Raw genomic sequence first — 26552 nt, 5'->3', positions numbered from 1 at the left:
TTCCAACCTCGCCTCAAGAGCTGACGGGCGGGCGAGAGGGCAGGTGGGTTCTTACCTCCCAATTAATCTCTGCTTTCACTTCTTAAGCGGCACCCCGCTGGCTGGAGTGGGGGCAGGTGGGGGTATAGGGCTGAGCCAGACTCCCAGGGGACCAGTAGGAGGCACTCAGCCCCAGGAAGAGCTTCTTGGTAATAGCCAAGCCCCTTCCTCTGGGACCCTGGGGAGAATTAGTGCTTGGGCAATTCCGGCAGCTCCCCAGGCGGAGGGAAAAGCTTTAGAGACCCAGATGTGCCTGGAGCTGGGAGGGGCGCTCCTCAGCTCAGAGCGCTCCTGTCTGTCTGCCTCCTCAGGTCCTTCTCAGCCTCCAGCTGGGCTGTCCCCAAGCTGAGCTGAGGCCCTTCTCCTCCGATCCCCACCTCTGCCCGGACATCCACCATGGGGACAGCCACCAGGAGGAAGCCACACCTGCTGCTGGTAGCTGCTGTGGCCTTTGTCTCCTCTTCAGGTAAGAGGGTTCATTTGGGCTTTGAAGCCTAGCAGGCATGATTATAGCGTTATATCCTTGCTATGATTTGGGTGACAATTACAGAAATCATTGACTGCATTGTAGGAGCAGCTAGATTTCTGAGGCCATTTCCTTGCTAAAATTTCCCATTTGTAGATCTTACCTTTCCTTTGAGTTTAGGAGGAAAGGGAATATGTCTTTGCCGTGTTATAGATGAAGGAAGAATGACCCAGAGAGGGTGAGTGGCTTGCCCTGGGTCACACAGCAAGACGATGGCATGCCCAGATCTCCATAATATCACCCGGAGTTGCAGCCTCAAAGGCTGCACTGTCCAATATGGAAGGTAATAGCCACATGGGACTACTACAACTCAGATTCAATTCCACTTTAAAAATAATTTCCTCAGGTGCACTAGCCACATTCGAATGTTCAGTAGCCGTATTGGATAGCACAGAGCACAGAACATTTCCATCATTGCAGGACATTCTCCCAGACAGGGCTCTGTAGTCCCCTGATATGAGCAGACGGCGGTCAATCCCAGTAAACGCTGGAAGGGTTTATTAAGGCAATGCTGCATCCCAGCAAATTGATCAAGTATAGAACAGGATCTGGAAAGAGATGTGGCAGAAGAGGGAGCTCAGGTTCTCCTCCCAGGGGTGCTCCCAGCTTGGAGGAGAGGCAGAGGGACACTGGCAGGAGGGGAAGGAGAGGGTGAAGAGGGCAGGCTGAGAGTCACAGGCCAGCTGGACTCTGGCGAGCATGTCAGGCCTGAGGAGCCAGGCAGCTGGTCTGTCCTAGGGCAAGAGGGAGGTCCCCAGCCACCTCCTGCTCTAAGGGGTCTGCTAGACCCACTGCTTGGCCTCTACCCTGACCCTCAGCCCAGATCAATAGATGCTTCTTTTCTCCTTCAACATCCCCATGGGAGTCTCCATGGTCCTGGAGTTCTAAGCACCTCAGACTCCACCTCCCCCACCCCACACCCCCTGGAAGGCTACAGCCTGTGCATTTCAGTTCCTTTGTCTCACCAGGGAAGGACTCCACTGGCATACTTTCAGATGTTCTCATTCTGTCCTCACTGCTTCCCAGTCCTGCGGCTCAGTCAGTGAGGCTGCTGGGAAACAGGGCTGACTCAGAGTGTGGGGGGAGCCACCTAGCCCCCCAGGCCTCGCTACCTGTCCCAGGGTCCACCAGACTGGGAAGAGCTACAGGGATGGGGAGCCTCAACTGCACAGAGCAGGAGATGCCAACCCCAGAAGGAGCAGAGGGGAGGCACCTGGGCTTCTAGCATCCCCTCCCTCAGGGACGCCTCAGTGCTGGATCCACACCATCTAAGGAAAGGGGTACGGACAGCCTCCAAGGTCCTCAGACCCAGAGACACACGAAGCCAATGGCCAAGGGGCTGGGATCTGTTTTGCCACCTCCCAGAGCTCCAGAGAGAGACAGGAATGGCAAATCCCATCGCTGGCCGCCACCCCTCCTGGGAAGGTGCCTCAGCTCTGGGCTTTTCTTGCTGCCCTGTCCTCGGGATATAGCTGTGGATTCCTGGCACTCCAGTGCAAGGAGGAGTATCAAGGATCCCCCTCCACCTTCTCATCTCTCTAACTCCCTTCCTCTGCAAGGTTTCTGATGCCTGTGTTTGGGGGAACAGTTACCATGACAGGGCATCAGAAAAGAATCAGAGAGGATGCGGAACAAGAATAAGGAAGGGCTGGCCTTGCCTGGGAGAGTGTGTGTTGTTGTTGTTGTTGTTGTTGTTGTTTGGGTTTTGTTTTTGAGATGGAGTCTCACTCTGTCACCCAGGCTGGAGTGCAGTGGTGTGATCTCGGCTCACTGCAACCTCTGACTCCTGGGTTCAAGTGGTTCTCCTGCCTCAGCCTCCCGAGTAGCTGGGATTACAGACACCCGCCACCACACCTGGCTAATTTTTGTATTTTTAGTAGAGATGGGGTTTCACCATGTTGGCCAGGCTGGTCTTGAACTCTCGACCTCAGGTGATCCTGCCACCTCCACCTCTCAAAGTGCTGGGATTACAGGCAGAGAGTGTGTTTTTGTGTGTGCATGTGGAAGCACACACACAGGAAGGCTCATGTGTGGGTGGGTGTGTATATAGCTGAAGAGGTAAGTGTGGGTGTGTGAGGGTGTCTGTGGATATGGATGGCTGAGAGGCTGGAGGTATGAGTGAGGTGTCTGCATGGAGGTGGTGCTATGCTGGGGATAATGAATGTGTCCAGAAAGTCTCACAGCACAGTGTGACCAGCTCTCATACCCCAGCCTCCCTGCAGAATGCCCAGGGGCATTTTCTAAGACTTGGACTCCCAAGCCTCACTCCAAGAGATTCTGACTCCTTATCTGTGAGATGGAGCAGGGCCTCTGGTGGTTCTGATGGGAAACAGAGGTCAAGAGTCAGGGACACTGGGGTTAAGAATGCTGGTGGTGGGGTCAGCCTGGCCAAGGTCCAAACCCCCAGATCTGCTCCTTCAAGCTGTGGGATCTGGAGCAAGTTATTAAAGCTTTCTAACTCACAGCTTCCACATCAGGAAAATAAGAAAATGGCAATACCTATCTTGTAAAGAGGTTATGAGAAGGAAATATGGAGCATGGTATGGAATAAATAGTAAGCACTCCATCGATAGCACCTATTTTTATTATTATTTTTATTATTATGAATGCATGGATTATATATAAAAGTCTCCATGGCCATCTATAGCTGTGTGTCAGGGGGAAATGGATGTGTGTGTAAATGTGTGTATCTGGCCATTTGAGCAGCTTAGGGAGGTGCATATATACGAATTTATGTATGATATGAGTGTGCATATAAGAAAATGTGTGGAGGTGAGAGATGTAGAGGGGCGTGTATGTGAATATTTGGGCGAGTGGACGGCTGAGAGCAGAGGAGAAAGGTTTCTCAGGAAGAAAGAGTCTGAATGTATCAACGTGACCCAAGCCCACTCAGCCACGCCATCACCCAGAGTTCCTGGAAGCTGCTATTGTACGAGGTGGTTCCCAGCAGCCCGGCTGCCTCCCAGCCCCTCCTTTGCCCCCCCTCCCAGCAGTGCCAGCTGGGGCAGGGTTCCTACCCTACACCACCATCATTAACTTGGGATTAAGCTGGGTTCTCCAGCCGAGATGATGCCGTCACCGCCCGCCGCCTCCGCCTCTGAGGCCTGGGGCGGCAGTGAGGGAGAATGGCACAAGGGATGCCTGCACCGGGCCATTTCTGGGAGCCCTGCCTCCTACCTCATTCTGAGAGCTGCTTAGCAGCTGCCCTCACTCCCAGGGGGCCAGGACTGGGCCTCAGCTGCAGCATGGGGCCACCCCCTACCCCTGGAAGAGGACTGATGGCTGGATGCGCCGGGAAAGGAGCTAATTGGTTAATGGGGATCCCTTTCCCCATGACCCACCAAGGAAGGCCTGAAATCAGCTGTGTTAAGAGGTAGAAGCCAATTAGGGATAGGCTCCCGCCTGACACGGCAGAGGCAAAACGGACTGGCCTCACCGGTCAGCAGAGAGCCCACCCCAGCCCTGTCGAAAGGCAGGTGCGATGTCCGGCCAATCTGTGGCTCTTCATCCCCTGCCCTGCCCTGCAGCAGGACAATGATGCATGAAGAGAGGGGTCTGCCCCATTTGCCTGTGTGGTACTCATTGGTCCACCAAGCTCAGGAGGAATTGATCTGTCTGTGCCACAGACCTGCTGGGTGACCATGGGCAAGTCACTCCCTTTCTGAACATTTCTTGAATTGTGATACTGGAATTGTATAAAACTGCCTCCAAAGCAAACTGCCCACCCTCCACCCACCAAAGCAAACTGCCCACCCTCCACCCACCAAAGCAAACTGCCCACCCTCCACCCACCAAAGCAAACTGCCCACCCTCCACCCATCAAAGCAAACTGCCCACCCTCCACCCATCTTCTCTTCCAAGTCCCCACCCAACACGTGGCTCCAGCAGACATCTGCTTGCCCGCCACCTTCCAAGGGTTTGTCTGGCTGAATCCTCAAGCAGACCCTGGGAGGTGAATTCATATTCTTTTCATATCACAGGTGAAGACATTGAGGCTCAGAAGGGTTCCATAACTTTCCCAAGGTCCCACGGCTAGTAGAGGGCCAGTCTAGTCCCCAGGCCCAGGCTTCGGGTCCACACTGCCCTGGTAAGGGTATTAGGCTCCAGGGACACACATCCTCTCTGCATGTTTGTGGCTGGCAATGTCTCATGCACCTCACACCCCACAGATCAGTTCTTCTGGAAGGCTCCCTTGAAAGCCCCCTGAGAGGTAGAACTGCTTCCATTCTGAGGCCCCAGCACCTTGAACTTTATGGCATTTGCCACCTTGCACTGCCAATTTCCTGTTTCCCTCCTTGGACCACAAGCCCCTTGAAGAAGAGGGACTGTGTCTTAATCATTTTTACAAGCCAGTCTCTAGCCCAGTGCTGGGTATAGAGTGGGTGCTCAATACCTGAGTGTAGGATGGGTGATTGACTGAACTGATATGGCCAGATGGGGCCTGCCCAGCCTATTTAAATTGAAATTTAAATGAATTAAATAAAATGTAAAATGTCATCCCTCAGTAGCAATAGCCACATGTCACGTGCTCAATAGCCCCACGTGGCTAGTGGTTACCACATTGAACAGTGCAGAAAATGGAACATTCCCATCATCAGAGAAAGTTTTACTGGACAGCGCAGCCCAAGAGGCCAGGCTCTGGCCAGGCCCAGGCTCTGAGGCCTCTGGTGGTGTCATCACCTGCAGCTTGGAGTTCAGCCCTGGGATCCCCAACCACCTTTGGGCCTGTCTTTGAAGACCAACCCCTCAGTGTGCTATTCCCAGAGGAGTCCACGGAGGAGCAGGTGTTGCTGGCATGCCGTGCCCGGGCCAGCCCTCCAGCCACCTATCGGTAAGGCCTCTGCAGTGGGTGCTGGGAGGCCCTGGGCAGCCATTGAACCTTCCCTCTCATCAGCCCTGCCACCAGGCAGGACTCAGAGGTCCCCTTCCTCCATCCCCTGCTGCAGGTGGAAGATGAATGGCACCGAGATGAAGCTGGAGCCAGGTTCCCGTCACCAGCTAGTGGGGGGCAATCTGGTCATCATGAACCCCACCAAGGCACAGGATGCCGGGGTCTACCAGTGCCTGGCCTCCAACCCAGTGGGCACCGTTGTCAGCAGGGAGGCCATCCTCCGCTTCGGCTGTGAGACCCGCAGGGGACCAAGACACTTTGCGGGAGGGGGAGAGGGGGCTAGGAGAAAGTGCCCAGAAAGGACAAGTGACACCCTCAAGCCAGGCCTTCCTGACCTCACATGACATGCCTTAGTGAACTGCTGCTTCTCCGTGAAGGATGAGTCAGGGAGGGGCTCACAGGCCAGGAGGACAGTGCCTGAGCCCCTGGTCTCTGCCTCCAGTTCTGCAGGAATTCTCCAAGGAGGAGCGAGACCCAGTGAAAACTCATGAAGGCTGGGGGGTGATGTTGCCCTGTAACCCACCTGCCCACTACCCAGGTGAGTCCAGACCTTGGGCCACGGTGAGAGAGGGCACAAGAAGGGCTACCAGAAATTTGGCAGAAGGAGGATGGAATAAAACGTGACCCCTGGAAATGACCCTTAGAAGCACCCATCCCTGGGACCCTAATTTTAAATGATCTGTGTTTTCTTTACGGGTCTGTCATTTTCCATCTCTGTGCCCTGCTTCCACCTTCAAACTGGGTGGTCCCTGAGGGCTGTGATCCCTGACAGACTTAGTGCTCTCTAAGGGCAGGAATAGTCACTTCTTCCCTCTAGGTCTCCCCTTAGCCCCAGTTCAGAGCATGGTGGCTGTCAGGACAGGGCTTGCAGAACCCCACCAGCATGCTGGGGTCCCACCCAGAGTGGTCCTGTTAGCCCGGTACCCCCCTGGTTTCCTCAAACTCCTCACATCCTAGGCTTGTCCTACCGCTGGCTCCTCAACGAGTTCCCCAACTTCATCCCGACGGATGGGCGTCACTTCGTGTCCCAGACCACAGGGAATCTGTACATTGCCCGAACCAATGCCTCAGACCTGGGCAACTACTCCTGTTTGGCCACCAGCCACATGGACTTCTCCACCAAGAGCGTCTTCAGCAAATTTGCTCAGCTCAACCTGGCTGCTGAAGGTCAGGCTCGGCCAGGCATGGCGGGAGGGAGGGAACTGGAAGGGTCAGCGGGCATTGGGAAAAGGGTTTTTCCTTTGGAGATTGGAAGATTGGCTTGCAGGGCACTGATTCCAGGCCCTGGACCCCCAGATCCTCCTGCTTCAAATCCTCAGGCCCTTGCCCTAGGCCTCAGGGAGATTCCACACAGCTGCCAAGACATAGTTGGCTCTGAAAGGTGCTGAGATCCCAAGCACGGTAGCACCTGACCTGGAGTCATCTGCATCTGATTTGTAAAATTCTCTCTCCCCAGATACCCGGCTCTTTGCACCCAGCATCAAGGCCCGGTTCCCAGCAGAGACCTATGCACTGGTGGGGCAGCAGGTCACCCTGGAGTGCTTTGCCTTTGGGAAGTGAGTGTGAAAAGGGAGGGGTACCAGGGCAGTCTCTTGGGGGCACAGGTGACCCCAGGGTGAGGGCAGGCAGAGTCAGGGCTGTGATCTTGGTGTCCCTCACAGGGTCTAGCAAAGTACTGGGCACACAGTGGACATTGACCACCACTCACTGGACACTAACTCTCTGGGTGAGGCATTGCATGTGCCAGGGGCCTTCCACGGCCAGAATCACTTGGTCCTCCAGCAGCGCATGGCAGGCTCAGACAGCTTGAGTAACACCCAAGGCTGGAGGCAGGCAGCACAGTGTACAGACTCCAACCCCGTCTGCCTCGTTCAGATCCCAGCTCTGCCACCCGCAGACCTTGGGTAAACTGCCTAACCTCTCTGTGCCTCAGTTTCTTTATGGTGGTGTTAATAGTACCCACCTCATAGGGTTGTCATGAGGATTAAATCAGTTCATACATGTGAGGTGCTGAGAACAGTGCCTGGAATTTAGGAAAGTGTTCCGTGAACGTTAACAGTGATCTATTTGAGAATCACAACAGAAAGCGTTCTCTTTCTTGCACTCCTAGAAGAAGGATTCACTGGAACAGGGCTAAGCAAACAGCAGGTGCTCAATAAATGTTTGTAGAATGAAAGAAAGAATGTGATTTGTACTTTGGCCCCCTCCTCCCTCAACTATCTCCTGTGGTTACCTGGGATAATCTTTGCCTTGTGGGAAGTTTTGGGCTTCCAGAAAATCCACATGAAAAGTATGTGGAACGGGGGCCAGGTACAGTGGTTCACATCTGTAATCCCAGCACTTTGGGAAGCCGAGGCGGGCAGATCACGAGGTCAGGAGATTGAGACCATCCTGGCTAACACAGTGAAATCCCATCTTTACTGAAAATACAAAAAAATCAGCCGGGCGTGATGGTGGACACCTGTAGTTCCAGCTACTCTGGAGGCTGAGACAGGAGAATGGCGTCAACCCAGGAGGCGGAGCTTGCAGTGAGCTGAGATTGCGCCACAGCACTCCAGCCTGGGCGAGAGAGCGAGACTCCATCTGAAAAAAAAAAAAAGAAAAGAAAAGAAAAAAAAGAAAAGCATGTGGAAGAGGAATATATTAACCCATTAAAACTGATACCTCAGTCCATTTTAGTGCACAGATTACTAATAGCTAAAGTCCCTTTGAAAAGTAGGGGCAAGGCCTGCCCTGTAGAGGCAACGGAAAAGAGAACCCATAAAGACCCAGGTCACAGGCCACTGTGGCGGAGGGCAGACCCAGCTTCAGAGTGCAGACCCCGCAGAAGCCCAGCTTCACTGGCTCGAGGGTGTTGCAGGAGGGATGGGTAGAGGAGCCCTGCCTCTTGCCCCTTCCCTGCGTGTGCTCCGAGCCTACCTGGGAGAAGAGAGTGAGGATCAGCCAGAAGGCACCCTCTCTCCCTCTGTTCCTCCCAGGCCCAGCATCTCAGGAGGGCCTGAGAGTCTGGGTATGAGGAGCTGTGGGCACTGGAGGGGTAGGCCCAGCTTAGCCCACACCCTCTGGCTTTGTCTCTCCTGCCAGCCCTGTACCCCGGATCAAGTGGCGCAAAGTGGACGGCTCCTTGTCCCCACAGTGGACCACAGCTGAGCCCACCCTGCAGATCCCCAGCGTCAGCTTTGAGGATGAGGGCACCTACGAGTGTGAGGCGGAGAACTCCAAGGGCCGAGACACCGTGCAGGGCCGCATCATCGTGCAGGGTACAGAGCCAGGGACACCTTCTCCGCCCCTCCCGACCCCCCTTCCTGCCTTCACCCTTGTCCCCAAGGAAACAGACCCAAAAGTCAGGGAGGAGACTGGGAGGCCCCCTGCATGAGCCTGCTTGCCCTAGGACGGCACTGAGTCTGGGACCAGAAGAAGCTAGTGCTGTGGTCAGCTCAGAGCTTCAGTCAGGGGTGCAGAAAGCACACAGGAGGCTCCAGAACGATTTAAGTTGTGAAAGCAGCCACTGGCACAACCACAGAGTGCCAGCTTTCTTGTGCCTCCTTCTTCCTGCCCCCTCCTCCTTGTCCTCTCCGTCCCAGAATGCTGATGGCACCCTCTGCTGTCTGGCACAGGTACTGCTGCCCTGATTTTCTGTTCCTTTTAATGAGCTGGAAGCTCCTCCTAGCTCATGCCAGGTTTTCTTTTCCGGGCTCCCACAGCTCAGCCTGAGTGGCTGAAAGTGATCTCGGACACAGAGGCTGACATTGGCTCCAACCTGCGTTGGGGCTGTGCAGCCGCCGGCAAGCCCCGGCCTACAGTGCGCTGGCTGCGGAACGGGGAGCCTCTGGCCTCCCAGGTAGGAGACGTGGGATTCCTCCCACACATAACTGTCCTCTGCTCACTTGGTTCCCTCACCCCCCAGAACTTCCCCTGCACCACTAGTAGCCCTCTGGGCTAATTAGGGTGCCAAAGGGTGGTCCTAGGACCACCTGAGGACTTCTTCCCATCCCAGTCCCATGGCCACGGGCTGGGCCTGGATCCAGGCACAATTCAGCCACAAAAGAAGTGATGTGGTCCTGACTGGATCACCTCACCCTTCCAGCTTTGGGGAGGCCTGGGTAATCTGCATCCTGAGGTTCCAGGTGGCCCTGAGGTAGGACTGGACATACGAGCCATATCCTCTAGGGATTATCAGCCTAGAGTCTCCACTGCCCCCACCCCTGCCAACCCCTCCTCCCTGTGGCTCCAGTGGTCCTGATCCCCCTGGGCTCTGGGCTCTTCTGCACAGAACCGGGTGGAGGTGTTGGCCGGGGACCTGCGGTTCTCCAAGCTGAGCCTGGAGGACTCGGGCATGTACCAGTGTGTGGCAGAGAATAAGCACGGTACCATCTACGCCAGTGCCGAGCTAGCCGTGCAAGGTAAGGGGCCCAGGGAGGCAGGGGACATCCCAAGGACGTGCATATGGTGGCTTTCAGAGCTCTGAGTTTAGGTGTTTCCAAACACACACGCACATACCCTGTAGCAATTTTCCTTGGTTTTCCAAGTGTCTAAGTAGGAGAACTCAGAGATTTAAGAAAGGAGATGAGACACAGGGTTGAGAGCTGCCAGAGGGCAGGGTCTCTGACTTGTCCCATGTCTGGCACACAGTAAATATTTGCTGCACTGAAAAAAAACGGAAACCAAATCAATCAGATCTGTGTAACCCAACCCTTTCAGCTATGTGAGCTTTGGCAAGTTACTTAGTGTTTCTGTGTTTCAGTTTCTTGATTATAAAATGTAGGCAATAATAGTCCTGCCCTCCTGGGCTGCTGTAGGGAACAAATGAGATGAAAGAGGTACAGCATAAAAGGCCTGCCCATTTCATGCTGGTGCCTGGGAAATGCCAGCCAGTGCTAATATTTAGTTGTGTGACTTGAGCTCACTGAGCCTCAGTTTCCTCATCCATAAAATGGACACAGTGATACCCACCACATCAAGTTTTAGTGAAGCTTTGCTAAGAAGCATTCATTCGTTCCTTCATCCATTCAACCAATACTTACTCAACACCTTACAGAGGATGAATACGAAAGATACAGTCTCTGCCTTTAAGTAGCTTACAATCCAGTAGAGGGAAAGGGACAAATAAACCCCAAATCAAACAATTAAACAATTTCAGCTAGCCATCAAATATAGTATAAAGAAAATCCAGGCAGGGTGCAGTGGCTCATGCCTGTAATCCCAGCACTTTGGGAGGCAGGGGTGGGTGGATCGCCTCGAGCTCAGAAGTTCGAGACCAGCCTTGGCAACATGGTGAAACCCCATGTCTATGAAAAATACAAAAATTAGCCAGGCATGGTAGCACACACGTGTAGTCCCAGCTACACAGGAGGCTGAGGCAGGAGAATCAATTGAGCCCTGGAGGCAGAGGCTGCAGTGAGCTGAGATTGTGCCATTGCACTCCAGCCTGGGCAACAGAGCAAGACTTGTCTTAAAAGAAAATAAAAGAAAATCCAGTAGAGTGATGGGCGTGAGATGGGCCTGTTAGATGGGGTGGTCAGAGAAGTCTTCTATGAGGAAGTCCCATTTAGGCTGTGACCTGAATGTTAAGCAGCCAGCCGCGTGAAGATCTGGGGAATTTCCAGGCAAGATATACAGCAAGTGCAAAGGTCTGGAGGCAGGAAAAGACTTCACAACTTCAAAAGAGAGAGGGGAAAAAAAAAAGGCTAGGTGATTGGAACATAATGAGTGGGAGAGAGAGTGGAGCAAGATGTAATTGGAAAGATGGAGACTTATTTGTGAAGAGCCGGGCTCCACTGAGTGTGAGTTGAAAAAGCTGTTCATTCCTCGCTGGGTGGAGAAAAGATTGTAGGAGGAACGCGCAGAAGCAGGAAGACTGAAGTGGGGTGGCGGCGGCGGGGGGTTGAGGGGCGGGGGGCTGGGGAGGGCGGTGTTGTCAATAGTCCAGGCAGGAGATTTGATAGCTTAGGCCAGAGAAAAAAGGGCTTGGTTCTGAAAGAATTCTGGAAGAGGTGCTGGTAGGAGTCACTCATGAGGTGGCCTCAAAGGGCAGGCCAAGTAACGTCTTTATCAAGGGTGACAATACTTTTCTCTGTGGCTCTCCCCTTTCCTTCCAGCACTCGCCCCTGACTTCAGGCTGAATCCTGTGAGGCGTCTGATCCCTGCAGCCCGCGGGGGAGAGATCATTATCCCCTGCCAGCCCCGGGCAGCTCCAAAGGCCGTGGTGCTTTGGAGCAAAGGCACGGAGATTTTGGTCAACAGCAGCAGGTACCACCCACACCCCACCCTGCACAGTTCCTGCTCCTCCTCGTTAGAAGGCTAATTCCCCTCCTGTGACAACCGTCCCTGAGTTGGGCACATCTGCTTTGTCCTTGCCACAGAGTGACTGTAACTCCAGATGGCACCTTGATCATAAGAAACATCAGTCGGTCAGATGAAGGCAAATACACCTGCTTTGCTGAGAACTTCATGGGCAAAGCCAACAGCACTGGAATCCTGTCTGTGCGAGGTGAGGGCTGCCATGTGGGTAGGCCGGGGGCTCAGCCTCCTCAGGGTACTGTCCTCCCTGTCATCCTGCTCCTGTGTCCCACATTGCTCCTAGTTTGGTGTCAAGGCCACCCTTGGATTCAGTTTCACTTGGGACCACCCCCTGGCCACCATGGAGACTCCGGTCATGCCTCCCTGCCTGCCACACACTCATGCAGTCCTGGGCAGTTGGGACATGTGGGTCACACCGCCTCTTCTTTTTGCTGGGCCTTAGGACAGAGCCTCTCAGCCTGCCCTGTGGACCCTGCCTGTGCCCATTTCCTCCCCCATCCACCCAGGGACCTTGTTTTACTTGGCAGATGCAACCAAGATCACCCTAGCCCCCTCGAGTGCCGACATCAACTTGGGTGACAACCTGACCCTACAGTGCCATGCCTCCCACGACCCCACCATGGACCTCACCTTCACCTGGACCCTGGATGACTTCCCCATCGACTTTGATAAGCCCGGAGGGCACTACCGGAGAACCAATGTGGTGAGGCCTACGGCCAGAGCCCCATGGCTTCTCCCTCTTTCCAGAGAGACAGGGGCCCCAGGATGTCCTTAGCCATCCCCACCTTTAAGTCCCCCATAGCCTAAGCGTCCCCCATTCCCTCAGGCCCACGCATGGCAAACTCATCCTTGGATGAATAGCCGTCCTTCCTGGATTCCACCCAGGGACCGTGCATATAGGAGAGGGTTAGGGACAAACCTGGAATTGTGGGCAGCCACCAAGACACTCCCACTACTGTTCTTGTTAGCCTGCCCCCTAGGGCAAATGACATTATTAATGTGGACAGTCATTGACTGTCTCCTGAAACAAACTTTGCTGTTTGGTCCCCAGTGGTTCTAAGTGATGAGTCGTGATTCCTCCCATTGAACAGACAGGAAAACTGAGATCCAGCGGGGTCCACGGATGTCACGGAGTAGGGGACTCCCAAGCTCTGCCTCATGTCTCATAGCCTGCTGCACTGGTCAGAGCCGGTGCTCTGACCTGCCGCCCCTAACTGTCCCCATGTGCAGAAGGAGACCATTGGGGATCTGACCATCCTGAATGCCCAGCTGCGCCATGGGGGGAAGTACACGTGCATGGCCCAGACGGTGGTGGACAGCGCATCCAAGGAGGCCACAGTCCTGGTCCGAGGTGAGGGGTTTCCCACCTCTACCCCTACCCCAACTCCCTTAAAGCCCAGCTGGGCTGTTCTGACCTGCTCGCCCCATCTCCCCTCCCCTCCCTCAAAGCTGTGGGGAAGGGCTTCTGGCGGAACTCCTGTGAGCTGGATATATCCTGCGGTTCTTCACAGGACCTAAATGATCAGGACATTTTTCTTCCAAGGCCAAAGTTTAAAAAATCCACTCCTAAACACATCCCAAGATAGGAGTGCTTTACTGAGCCCTGAAGTTTTCAAAGCCTAGTGCTGGGAAATCTATGCACCTCTCCATGTGACAGCCTCTGTGAGCCCCCCAGCCTTGAGACACATCCCTCCACCCTCCAACTGGCACCCGCCCCAACTGCCCACATCCCTTGCCGGCGCTCCCTCCTGGGTGTGTGTTCACTGCGCCCTCTGCTGACCTGTCTCGGTACTGTACCAGCTCAAGCCTGGCTGGGAGGAGGTTGGCTCAAATTGGAAGCTGTCCAATTCTGACCCACTGTGCTCTGACCTCTTGGTGCAGGTCCGCCGGGTCCCCCAGGAGGCGTGGTGGTGAGGGACATTGGCGACACCACCATCCAGCTCAGCTGGAGCCGTGGCTTCGACAACCACAGTCCCATCGCTAAGTACACCCTGCAAGCTCGCACTCCACCTGCAGGGAAGTGGAAGCAGGTTCGGACCAGTAAGTGTGACCCCACCCGGGTCAGTGCTGATAAGGCTTGGCTGGGTGTAGGAGGTAGAAAGGGTCAAGGGTTGGGGATCAGGGGTCTGAGGGCCAGGGCTGAGCCTGGAGCTTCCAAGAGGGACAAGCTTTGCCCTCTGCCAGCAGAGAGCATGCAGGCAGGCAGGAAGACAGTCACATAGGAAGTAGGACAATCGGGAAGGAGTTAGAAGAGGAGGCGCTTGGTCTATGCCCTTGAAGAATTGGTAGGATTGTCACTGGAGCAATGAAAACATTCGTAGGGGCGTGGGGGTGCACACAGCAGTAGCAGAGGTACCAAGATAGGGAAATTGAGTAGTTTTTCAATAATTTCTGAAAAAGGTACTGAGTGCTTAGTACATGGCAAGTACCGAAGTGAGGGCTGGGTAGATAGGTGGTGATTCAGGCCAGTGCCTGCCCTCTGCATCCAGATGAATAAGCAAATGCTGGAACATGGACTCCCTGGTGCCTTGCAGATCCTGCAAACATCGAGGGCAATGCCGAGACTGCACAGGTGCTGGGCCTCACCCCCTGGATGGACTATGAGTTCCGGGTCATAGCCAGCAACATTCTGGGCACTGGGGAGCCTAGTGGGCCCTCCAGCAAAATCCGGACCAAGGAAGCAGGTGAGAGTCCTGTGTGTCCCAGAGAACTATCATCAGGACAGAGACCCTAGCACCACTTATAGGAAGTGCCACGCCAGCCGCAGTTATGCTGAGTTCCAGCCCTGCTCACAGGCTTCAGACTCTCACAAAACAGACAAGGACAGAACACCAAGTTGGGACCAGGCCCACTGTATGGACAAATCATCTAGTCTAAACTCCTCATTTAAAAACTGATCAACCTTACAACTGCATGCGCATCTATAATTTTTTTAAGTTTAATTTTTTAAAGTGGAAAAACCAAAGTTCGGAGAAGGAAAGAGTCACATTGACATAGCTTGGACTTGAACCCAGGACCACGGGGTGCTAGACAGATGTCCTCCTGGAAAAGTATGCACTACAGAAATCAGTTAATGCTGGCCGGGCAAGGTAGTTCACGCTTGTAATCCCAGCACTTTGGGAGGCGGAGGAGGGCAGATCACCTGAGGTCAGGAGTTCGAGACCAGCCTGGCCAACATGGTGAAACCCCATCTCTACTAAAAATACAAAAATTAGCCAGGCGTGGTGACACACACCTGTAAATCCCAGCTACTCGAGAGGCTGAAGCAGGAGAATGGCTTGAACCCGGGAGGTGGAGGTTGCAGTGAGCCAAGATCGTGCCACTGCACTCCAGCCTGGGCGACAGAGCGATACTCCATCTCAAAAAAAAAAAAAAAAAAGAAAGAAAGAAAAAAGAAATCAGATGATGTGAAAGATGTGTGTGCGTGTGTGTGTGTGTGTGTGTGTGTGTGTGCAGGGGGCTAGGGAAGCAGCCAGTGTCTCTAAGCCCTTTAGATGATTTCTTAGGGAGCAGATGGAATGAATAACCTGCCCACAACCCTCAGCAAAAAGCATGTGGGTGTCTTGAGTGGGGAAGGAGGGGGAGAAGAGAATCCAGGAGAGAGTTGGGGAGGCACAGGCTCCAGTCAGCATCTACTGAGAGGCTCCCGCCCATCTCCAAGCCATTCGCAGGGGATGGCCTGGAATGAGAGCCCTGGGATCCTGGGACCAGGGGCATAGATTCAGGACCCTGCCTTCCCTCCTCTCACCTGCCCAGACCTGTTGCACTGGATGTGTAGTGAGGGTCCATCTTCTTGTCTCCCTGAAACATGTTCTCCTACATGCCCCAAACTAACTCTCCAGGCCCTTTTTCCAGAAACACTCAACATTTTTAGCTGGTACCTCTCCTGAGTAAGAAATTCCAAAGGGAACACTTTCTTTGATCCTGAACTTCTTGGAGGGTCAAATGTGGAGAAGTGAGGGGACTCCTTTATTCTATTAATAGTATCCCAGGAGCTGAGGAGCGCAAAGACAGTTGTGAGGCAAAGGAAACATGACAGGCTTTAAAATCAGAAGGACTGAGATCAGATTCCACCTGTGTCATATATTAGCAGTGTGACCTTAGGCAAGTTGATTAACTACTCTGGGCCTCAGTCTTTCCACCCTGAAAAGGGCAATAATAACACCCACCTCACAGGATCAAACGGCCAATGTGTTTAAGTGCCTCTTGCAAATTACAGGCCCTAAACTATTGTCATCAGAAGCAAGTGAAAAATCTCCAGCTGCTGGTTTCTCTGCGAAAATATTTTGACCCCCAGCCAAGTTACTCTCTGCTAAGCTACAGGAGCTGATGAAATAAATTCTTGTTTTAATATCAGCCTTGTTTAATACTTGAGACAATTAGGAGATTAAATCTGCAATAAAAAGAAAAATAGTAATATATCACCCTGGAGCCCAAAAGTAGTTTGTTTTGTTTGTTTGTTTGCATTAACTGCAGTTTTGGGTTATTTATTCCCCTTATTTTAAAGCAAACGAGAGTTGGTCTCTGTGATTTAGTTTAAGTTGATGGAGTAAGGAGGACAATGATCGTGTGTGCATCATCCGCTCTATGCTAACCATCGTCCTGTTTAATTTCATTCTCATTACGGCCTCTGAGAGAAACATGATTATCTCCATGGAGAAGAGAATCAGAGGCGCAGAAAGGTTAAGTAACTTGCCCAGGGAAACACAGCTAGTCATGGCAGAGGTGGGATTTGACTGCCTGACTCCAGAGCCTATGTTCAGAGGGACCATTGGAGGACAAACCCAGGGTCCAGTTGAAGGGGTTCCCCATCTTACGATGCTCTACAGGCACAGGCTCAGGGCTTTCCTTTTTTCCTTGCTCATTAACAAGCCGTATCCGTGTCTCTTGGCGCTTGACAGCCCCCTCGGTGGCACCCTCAGGACTCAGCGGAGGAGGTGGAGCCCCCGGAGAGCTCATCGTCAGCTGGACGGTAAGCTGGAAGAGTCAGATGTCCTCCTCCTCCCCGACTCCTCTCCTGCTTGAGCAGTTGCAGAAAGGACCACTGCACAGCTCTGACTCAAACGCGGACAACTTCCTGTCCCCCTCCCACGCACCCGCTGCCCCTCACGCAAATCCACGCTGCAGGCGCAGGCGTCCAGGGCCGCCACTCTTGGCAAAGGTTGGGTGGGGCCAGGGAACGGGCAGGGACACGTGCCGCGGATCCTCGCCCATGCCACGCTCTTGCCCCTCAGCCCATGTCACGGGAGTACCAGAACGGAGACGGCTTCGGCTACCTGCTGTCCTTCCGCAGGCAGGGCAGCACTCACTGGCAGACCGCCCGGGTGCCTGGCGCCGATGCCCAGTACTTCGTCTACAGCAACGAGAGCGTCCGGCCCTACACACCCTTTGAGGTCAAGATCCGCAGCTACAACCGCCGCGGGGAGGGGCCGGAGAGCCTCACTGCACTCGTGTACTCCGCCGAGGAAGGTGGGCTGCCCCGGGCCCACTGCTCGTCCCTACCCCAGCCACTTGTCCACAGGAGTGTGGGGTGGGAGGACGCTACTCATCTCTCGGCTCAGTTCCATAGGAGAAGGTTGAGAGGACACTTGGGTTCCACACCCCTGGCCTCACTTCCAGCTCTTGCTACCTTGTCTCCCTTCGGGGTTAGGAAAAGGGAGGCTCTCTGGGAAGAGAAGTGGGCCCTGGAGCATTGCTTGGGGGGCTCCCACTTGGCCTTCATCCTGAGCCCTGGGCTTTCCTCCAAAATCTTAAGCAAAGGCAATCCTGGTTGGGGGGTGCCCCAGGGGGGGTCCTGGGAATCCAAACCCATTCTGTATCGGTCCCCAGAGCCCAGGGTGGCCCCTACCAAGGTCTGGGCCAAAGGGGTCTCATCCTCAGAGATGAACGTGACCTGGGAACCCGTGCAGCAGGACATGAATGGTATCCTCCTGGGGTATGAGGTGAGCACCAACCTGGGGCATGGGAGAGGAAGGGGTGCTGGGGCTTCAAAGCCAGGTGGGAACAACTCACAGCTTACTAATCATTCCTCCTGGCATCCCTGGTTCACTGACATGGCAAACTGAGCATCCAGTCTATGCAGCACTGTGGATGCAAATTTCACTAAGACCCCGTGGCAGGCCAGGCGCCGTGGCTCGTGCCTGTAATCCCAGCACTTTGGGAGGCTGAGGCAGTGGATCTCCTGATGTCAGGAGTTTGAGAACAGTCTGGCCAACATGGTGAAACCCTGCCTCTACTAAAAATACAAAAAAATTAGCTGGGTGTGGTGGCCCATGCCTGTAATCCCAGCTACTCAGGAGGCTGAGGCAGGAGAATCGCTTGAGTTCAGGAGGCAGAGGTTGCAGTGAGCTGAGATTGCGCCACTGCACTCCAGCCTGGGTGACAGAGTGAGACTCCATCTAAAAAATAAATAAATAAAAAATAAAATTTTAAAAACCATGGCTTATGCCCATTGGGGAAGACAGACCCTGGAGGCAGCCTTAAAGTAAATGCTTGGCTAGAGCCAGCACTGGAAGCTGGGAGGGTAGAGGGAATGGGTTCTGGGAAGGGGCATGGCCTGCCCTTTTCATGCCAGAGCCCATTCAGACTGCCCTATCCAGGGCTGCACAGAGAACAGCCTGAGCCACTCTATGGACCATTGAACATCCTATCCCGGGGGAACTTGGGGCCCAGCAGTCTGGCCTGAGTACTGGGTCCACTGAGAACTCCACATAGGGGTACCTGTGGAGCAGATGGAAAGTGAGAGGAAGAAAGAGGGAGAGAAAGAAGGAAAAGCAAGAAAGAATCATCAGGCTGGGCCCACTAGTGATAGCACAAGTTCATTCCAGTAGAGTACTCTAGATTTCAGCACAATAGCTTAGGCAAGCTACAGTGTGGAGATAAGTCCAAACTCTGCCCTTGATTTGAAAGTATGTTTAGCAGGTCTTCATGCTGTGATTACCATGAAAATGGGTTTGCATGTATTAGGCAGCCTTCAGAAGCTTGCTTGGGGCCGGGGGACTACTTTGTAGTACAAATAAGCATTTTCTATCCCTTAGCAGAATGCCCTCAGTGGCCTCCCCAAGTTGTTGAAATGAGATGGGTTCCAGCAGGCCATTGCTAGGTTGAGCCTGTGCCACTGGCTCCCTCCCTGGCCGACGTCTTGAGCACCTTCCTTGAACCAGGCACCAACAGACAGCAGGGACTCACACCCACATGGCCCTGCTCTCTGGGTGCTCATGATCTAGTGTCCAGGTTCTGAGGCCTGAGTCTGGGTCACAAGGACCAGGATGAGCAAGAGAGGAACAGAGTATGGGGGGCCGGGGCAGCCCTGAGATCCTGGGCTTGACTATTACCCCTTGGGTACCCCCTCCTCCTTCAGATCCGCTACTGGAAAGCTGGGGACAAAGAAGCAGCCGCGGACCGAGTGAGGACAGCAGGGCTGGACACCAGTGCCCGAGTCAGCGGCCTGCACCCCAACACCAAGTACCATGTGACTGTGAGGGCCTACAACCGGGCTGGCACTGGGCCTGCCAGCCCTTCTGCCAATGCCACAACCATGAAACCCCGTGAGTCTCTCTGCCTGGGGTGGGGGTAGGGGAATATGTTGGAGGGTGGGTGCCTCTGGGATCACTCTTTCCCCAATGGTAAGACAAATGCTCTAGCCCACCAGCTCTGGGCTGGACAGAAATTAGACAGCGAGCCTAATGGAAATAAGAGAATGGAATTCATGACCTCTGAAGCATCTCACACTTCTCCAACCTTTGGATTTTCATGGGCTTTGTTTCGTGGGCATGGGTGACAGAATGTGCTGGGTGTAACTGCTAGAGGCAAACATCCAGAGAAGGGCTGGCTAAAGGTGAGAGGGTGGGGGTGCCAGGGAAATGTTTGGACATCTCTCCAATTCTTCCTCTGTGGCAGCTCCGCGGCGACCTCCTGACAACATCTCCTGGACTTTCTCAAGCTCCAGTCTTAGCATTAAGTGGGACCCTGTGGTTCCTTTCCGAAATGAGTCTGCAGTCACCGGCTATAAGGTGAGGAAGGGATCAGCTAGGCCCAGAATGGGAAGGAACAGCTCCTCTGTGTTTCCAGTGAACATAAGAAGCAACAATTTATAACAAGAGGCATCTGAGTGAGACATAAGCAAAGGGTTTGTGACTGTGAGAATGAAATTCATGAACGATTCTCTCGGTAACTTGCAGTAGGAACTATAAAAACAGGGGCAGATGGTGTCACTGCAGAAAGGCAGAGTTCACAGGGGCAGTGATGGACTATGGGGATGGAGTATGGGGGTTCTCCTAGCTTCAGGAGTCTACAGAAACAGTTCAGTGGCCTGCAAGCTTTCCTCCCACCAATGAGGAGCTTTGTCAATGGGGAGGAGGGGTGAGGAGGCTGGACCGCAAGGGCCCAGAACCACCGGGGCTCCTCTTAGTACCTAAAGCTGGGGAGGACTAAACGATCAGCCCTGGTGTCAGGAAACTCCACCTGGAAACCTCCTTCCCACAGATGCTGTACCAGAATGACTTACACCTGACTCCCACACTCCACCTCACCAGCAAGAACTGGATAGAAATCCCAGTGCCTGAAGACATTGGCCATGCCCTGGTACAAATTCGGACCACAGGGCCTGGAGGGGATGGGATCCCTGCAGAAGTCCACATCGTGAGGAATGGAGGTGCTGCCCCTGCCCTGCCCTTATCCCCTCGAGAGGATCAGGGTCCACCCAGATGCCTGAGGGGATCATTCCCACCCAGGCCAACTCCAATCTCGACCCGCAAGGGAAAGTGGAAGGCAGGGAGGAACCAAGTGCAAAGTAGTCCTAGAATTGCTCGCCACCACCTTTCTACCCACCCTGCAAACCATCCCCGAGGGCCAGGGAAGGGAGCAGGGTGCAGGGGGAGGCTGAAAACCAATCAGCAAAAGCAAAGGGTCTACAAAACACTGTAGGAGTCGGGCTGAGAAGAACACCCAGCCGTCCGCTCCCAGGCCTGCAGCTGGCCCTGTGAGTCTCCTTAGGAAAGGTCTCAATCTTGCCACAAGGGTGGGGCTAGGGTAGTCCCTGGCCCAGCTGACTCAGCTTGTGCTGGTTTCAGGCACAAGCATGATGGTGGAGAACCTGGCAGTCCGCCCAGCACCACACCCTGGCGCCATCGTTTCCCACTCCGTGGCGATGCTCATCCTCATAGGCTCCCTGGAGCTCTGATCCTGGCACCCCTCCCTCTGCACCGCAGCTGGACGCCACCTCCGATGGACACAGCCAGCCGGCCCCTTCCTGCTGCCAAGGTGGCCTGACACTGTGCCAGAGAGTGGCTGGTTTTGAATACCTACTTTAAAACAGTGCCCTTTTTGTAGGAGGTAGGATATTTTATATTCTGCCACAGGACAGAGCCCACGCAAGGATTTTCTTTAAATCGAGAGGCACCAGGCAGTAACTTCCATGATGACACTGATGCCTATACCTGAGCTCTAGGCTGCCCGGAGGGAAGGAACAGGCCCATGGGAAGAAGGGGGTTTAAAAACGTGTCTTCAACTCAGCAGAGATGGCACTCTGGGACCCTATATGGACTCCGCTACTTGAGAGCAGTCCTAGGCCCAGCGGGAACACCAGACATGAACAGGCTGAAGAACTGGGGCGAAGTGCACACCTCACCGTCCTTCAGTCTAAGGAGAAGGGCAAGCCCTGGGACCAAGAACTCTCCTACCTTCTCCCTTGACCAGCAGCAAGGACCCTGACGCTGTCCCTGATGATTCCCTAGGGGCTCCCGCCTGCCCAAGCGGCTGAGAACTAGTGCCCCGATGCCTGAGGCTGGGAGCCTGAGCCCCTTCAGCTTTGAGGGGATGATACTGCTTGGGGTGGGAGCTAAAAAGAGTTGAGAGGCCCTTGGTGGAAAGGGGCACCAGCCTTGGTCTGAGATAGTCACAACCCAGGTGACATTGCCTTCTCAGCCAACACTGCCAACCTGACCCTGTCATCCCCAGATTGACAGCGCCACTTCAGGTGGCTGGGTGACTAAAGGGCTTGTCTTGGTGGGGTCTCCCACCCCTCCAAGACCCATCCTGCACAGTCCCTCCAGGGTTGGGGCAGGAGATGGCCAATCATGCGCCCACCTCTCCCTCCAGCGCTGCCTGCAGTCAGCTCGGCTTCCCGACCTGCAGCCCCAGACTCTGCTCTCCCAGAACTGACTCACTCCTGCCTGGGAGGGGAATGCAGCATTCATGCTATGTATCCTGGAACTGGGAGGTTTCTGGGAAGGGCAGAGGATAAATGTGGCCCTGCCTGCTCCCAGGTATACCTAGGACAACCTGGCCAGATCCGCTCCCAGACGGCCTTGGACTGCTTGCATTTCCCCAGAGGAAAAGGGGTTAATAAATGGGCCATCCTTTCCTGAGCTCTGGGTATACTACCAGTCATGGAACATCGGAGCTGGAAGAGGCCTTAGAGCTCAGCTTCTTCAAGTCCCTCACTTTACAGATGAGGAAATGGAGGTGGTCCAGAGAGGGTCTGGGATTCCCAAGGTCACACAGCCCGGAAGAGATGGGGCTGGGTTAAGAACTCGAGTCTCCCACCTTTCTGTTCAAGACTGTTTGTCTACCCAGAGGAAGGAGGCACTGCTGAATGGCTATGGCCTGGCTAAGAAGGTGGTTAGAGTCAGTAGGGTATGAAAATTCTTCAAGGGGTTCGGATTGGTGATCATGGGGACTGGCATGGCTGGGTTCCAGTCCAAGGTGTGGGCAGAGCTTCTACTGAACATGCCGTGCTGACTTGAAGCTCCCTGTCCACCTCGCTCTTGCCCCAAGAAAAGAGGCCAAAGCAAAAGCAGATTCCCTAGGCAAGAGCAGCAGCACAACCAGGAAACCCCAAAGCCCGTTCTCCAACAGGTGGCCCTTCACAGGGGGCAGCAGGACAGGCATCTTGAAGGGCATATGTCCTCGGAAGCTCCGAGCCTGTTTTCTGTAGTTTACAGTTAGAGCTCTATTTTGTTATGGTTTTTTAAACTTTTAAGTCCTGCTCTATTTTCCTGGGCAGGTTTATGTTGATGTTTACCCACTACAATTTTTTAAAAATACAAGCTCACATGCCTTTTCCCTGCCAGACCAAACCCCCACTGCACCCTACCCACCCACCCCCCGCCCAGGGCAGCTTTCCTGGAGCTGGCTAATCAAAGCCTCCTCACCTCTTCCCAACCCTTACAAGCAAGGGTGCTAGGAGCTCAGCTGTATGACCATTCTCCCTGACAGGGAGTCCAAACTTGGCCTAGCATCCCTCCTGGCCCCCCTCTGGCCATGACTTGGCCTGTGCCTGGTTCTCTATCAGAAAGGGGATGCTGAACAAAACCTCCTTCTAAGTTTTATCCAATTCCTTCCTCATTGCCTCGGGCTGCGTCAGGGGAAGCAGGGGATAGGTGTCCAGTTGCTGGGCCGAGGGAGGAGCTGGTTTGGCACAGGACCTAACCAGTGAAGCTGGAGGCTACAGCCCCTAAACTTGCTTGAGGCCAATGATACTTACTCACAACTAAGTACCTTAATGCTAATGAGGTCCACTAAAAAGGGGAGGAAGGCAGACCTCCTGGGAGACCCACGAAGGGTTTTTAACCAGGGAAAACTGAGCCCCAGGAAAACCTAACCACTGTGCAGGCAGAATTTGTTTGGGGGATAGAACCGACAATAAAATAGATGTTCCTGCAGCCTGAGATTTCAGGTAGAGGACTAAGGTTTAATAAGACAATAGGTGACCTGAGGACATGCAAGCTTGTAAAATGCAACAGCCTCCTGCTAGAGTGACTTGTACATGAGCTTGCTTGCAGAAGACTAGATTAGATGCTTCTCAGAGTCCCCTCCTGCCCAGGGGTTCTCTGATTTTCATGTTCTCTGCCCAGATGGGCTGGGGGAGTTGACAATGTGCTTATTTTCACTGTGATCATGAGACCACGGTTCTGGGTTATCTCCTTTCACACATCAAGCCCCAGAGGCGGCGGCAAGAGGAACAGCCACAAACAAGTACTTTACCCCACAGCTTAGTGGCCAGTAAACACCTTGGGGACTAGGGACAGGAACAACCTATAGGCACCTCTTCAGGGCCCAGGGAGACAAGTGCCCTCTATTCTGCATACATTTGGGCTCCCCTTACAGAGCCCTTTGCCCTGGCTCCGTGGTCCTTGTTGCTCTAACAGTCCAGATGAACACCCAGCCTCAGGGGGAAGGCAGCTCTCTCCAGACGGAGTCTCAGGGGCCAGCAAGGTCAGGTTATCTGCTTTCATTCAGGGCAGCAAATGATACAGATGGTGCCAGGGAGTGGCAAGGCCATGGGGGTAGGTGGGGGGTGTCTTCTTCTTTTCATAAAGTAACAACAGATGAGACTGAGGTTAGACATCAGAAAAAAAACCTCTGGAATGACCTTCCTCATTCCAGGAGGCCCTGCAATAAGGAAGACGCTTCTTTTTGAGGGACCTTTGAGGAATTCTGGCAGCTGTTGACATGGGGTCTAGGATAAGGTGAAGCTGTGACTGGAGGGGTAGGAGATGCTCCAAGTGTCCATCCAGAGATGAGACTCTTAGAATCAAAGTGTTCGGCCCAGGAAGTCTTGGAGATCCCACCTGCTGTGGCCCCGCACCTTAGGGGAAGCCATTAAGGGGGCTCATCCAGGAATTCTGGTTATAGCCCAGTGCTTACCCAGCCTCTTTAGGGCAGCCCCCAGGGCCAGCCAGCCTGTACTCTGGGCAAGAGCCCAAAATGGCTAAGAATGTTTGACTCCCTTAATCTCTTCCCCAGCTACACAGGAATCTTTTCTCTGCCCGGTCTCAGAATGGGACTGCCAACCGGCTCGTCGGAGACGCAGTATCCTCAAACCTGTGGCCACTGGCAGGACAGTGGTGCTCTATCTCCCTGGGTGAGACCTACCCTAGGCTTCCTCCTGGATGTGATGGGGGCTGCCAGAGAGGCTCTTAGCATAAAAGGGATTAGAAGGGCATTTTTCTATGTGCCTCCAAAAAGCTCCATGGAAACAGGCACCTGGTAGCTGTGGGACACCGTGGACTTGTGTATATGGTCATAGGCTTTGGGAAGATAGGACATAAAGGAAAATGAGAGAAACAAAATGGGTCAGATAGCTTTGGCCAGAGCCCCAGGCAGCCTTTGGGGCCTATGACACTTAGTGCCCTTAGATGGGATACATCTTGCCTCAGCCCCAAGATTCCTCCAACTTACCCATCCCATCCAGGGCCTGCACAGCTTAGAGAGGCTCAGCTTGGCAAATGCTAAGGCTTCATCGGACCACTGACTTGACTCAGTGTTTGTTAAAATTGAACCACTCCCACTGGCCTACTATTTCTCTCTTGTATTTCTTGTAATAGTAGTTATTTATTGATTCTGGTAGCAGGCAGTTCTTAAATAAAGATGGTTTCTCAACCTGTTGGGGCAGCTGGCACGAGCTGTGGGTGTTTTTATCATCAGGCTAAAGCATACCTCCTTGTCCTGTTCTGTCACTCCAGAGGCTTTTATCCAAGAATTTCTTTCACCCCTCACACAGTGAAATATAACGAAGTTACAACATACAGTCTATATTGCTTCATTCAGTCCCAGGAGGGGGGAAAAATTAGGCCAAGATCTCAAGGCAGGTCCAAGCAGAGCACAAGCAGGCATTTGGCTAGAATCAGTCGGCTTTACCTAATACAGTGGCAGTGAACAATGCTTATGAGATGGTACTGCTTCAAGGTTCCCTCATTTTTAAGACATCTCTGAGGTGTTGACTCAATGGGCCCAAAGGAAAGTCTCCCTGCAGAGACGTTAATGATACATCTGGTGAGAACGAGGTTGCTGCCTCTACTCTTGGCTCACAGGAGCCACAAGGGTTTGAATTACTAGTCACTTTCCAGCCACACTTTCTCACACATTCAATAACCATTTATCAAACTTTTTTTTTTTTTTTTTTTTTATACGGGGTTTTAGACAGAGTTTCACTCTCGTTACCCAGGCTGGAGTGCAATGGCATAATCTCAGCTTACTACCACCTCTACCTCCTGGGTTCAAGTGATTCTCCTGCTTCAGCCTCCTGAGTAGCTGGGATTATAGACACATGCCAGCAAGCCTAGCTAATTTTTTTTAGTAGAGACAGGGTTTCACCATGTTGGCCAAGCTGGTCTTGAACTCCTGACCTCAGGTGATCCACCCACTTCAGCCTCCCAAAGTGCTGGGATTATAGGTGCCTGGCCTATCAAACTTTTATTACAGATGAAGATGTGTGTGAAGATACACTTGCACGGCTCTGTGTTTTGAGCCTTTCAGTGCAAAGCAGGTAGGGTTCCATGCTGACTATGCCCCCAGCTTTTTTCAGGGAAGAGGGAGATAGTGAGTGGAGGCCCCAGTACTCATTAGCTGTGTGCCCGGAAGCCCAGGCTGACAGCAAGCCTCCAGAAGGGGCCTGTACAGACACCAGTATGGTATCACAAAAGGGTCATCTCTTCCACTTTGCCCCCGAAGGGGATGTGGGAACACCAGCCACTCTAAATCCCAAATATTAGTCCAGTCAGCATCTCCTTGAGCCTGCAATGGTAGATTACCTGCACAGAATTCAACAGCTTTTGCTTTACTAATAACACAACTGGGCATCTTTTATTCTCTTCTCTGCTCAATCCCTTCACATCCTTGGAGTCAAAGCTCAAGAGCCCAATGCAGAGGGTTATAATGCCAGAGCTGTGCAAGAGTCCATCTCATACTTGACTACTGGCTGCAACAGAGGACTGGAAAAGTTATTTAGCTCTTCTTGGGTCTCAGTCTCTCCATCTGGAAAATGGGACTACCCATCAGTCCTCCTCCCTCCTC

General features: G+C 53.5%; 1 protein-coding gene across 2 annotated transcripts in view; it reads left to right on the top strand.

Annotated features, from left to right (window-relative positions):
- CNTN2 (contactin 2) overlaps positions 1 to 25149 on the top strand; it is a 34869-nt gene extending 9720 nt beyond the window's left edge. For both annotated transcript variants that reach the window (XM_025379927.1, XM_025379917.1), the window contains exons 2-23: positions 351 to 505; positions 5252 to 5396; positions 5512 to 5687; positions 5899 to 5994; positions 6414 to 6623; positions 6913 to 7012; positions 8541 to 8716; positions 9161 to 9297; positions 9730 to 9859; positions 11555 to 11705; positions 11819 to 11946; positions 12284 to 12459; positions 12987 to 13107; positions 13638 to 13796; positions 14291 to 14440; positions 16658 to 16728; positions 16991 to 17225; positions 17586 to 17698; positions 19117 to 19303; positions 19656 to 19768; positions 20241 to 20409; positions 20828 to 25149. In XM_025379927.1, coding sequence (XP_025235712.1) covers positions 436 to 505; positions 5252 to 5396; positions 5512 to 5687; positions 5899 to 5994; positions 6414 to 6623; positions 6913 to 7012; positions 8541 to 8716; positions 9161 to 9297; positions 9730 to 9859; positions 11555 to 11705; positions 11819 to 11946; positions 12284 to 12459; positions 12987 to 13107; positions 13638 to 13796; positions 14291 to 14440; positions 16658 to 16728; positions 16991 to 17225; positions 17586 to 17698; positions 19117 to 19303; positions 19656 to 19768; positions 20241 to 20409; positions 20828 to 20937 — 3123 coding nt within the window. In that variant the 5' untranslated portion in view covers positions 351 to 435 and the 3' untranslated portion in view covers positions 20938 to 25149. The remainder of the gene's footprint in view (positions 1 to 350; positions 506 to 5251; positions 5397 to 5511; positions 5688 to 5898; positions 5995 to 6413; positions 6624 to 6912; positions 7013 to 8540; positions 8717 to 9160; positions 9298 to 9729; positions 9860 to 11554; positions 11706 to 11818; positions 11947 to 12283; positions 12460 to 12986; positions 13108 to 13637; positions 13797 to 14290; positions 14441 to 16657; positions 16729 to 16990; positions 17226 to 17585; positions 17699 to 19116; positions 19304 to 19655; positions 19769 to 20240; positions 20410 to 20827) is intronic.
- Positions 25150 to 26552: the final 1403 nt, after the last annotated feature.

The sequence above is a fragment of the Theropithecus gelada genome, chromosome 1 (assembly GCF_003255815.1).
Source record: "Theropithecus gelada isolate Dixy chromosome 1, Tgel_1.0, whole genome shotgun sequence".
NCBI lineage: Eukaryota > Metazoa > Chordata > Mammalia > Primates > Cercopithecidae > Theropithecus > Theropithecus gelada.
Note: the sequence above shows the minus strand (reverse complement) of the source record. Positions and strands in the feature narration are given on the sequence as shown.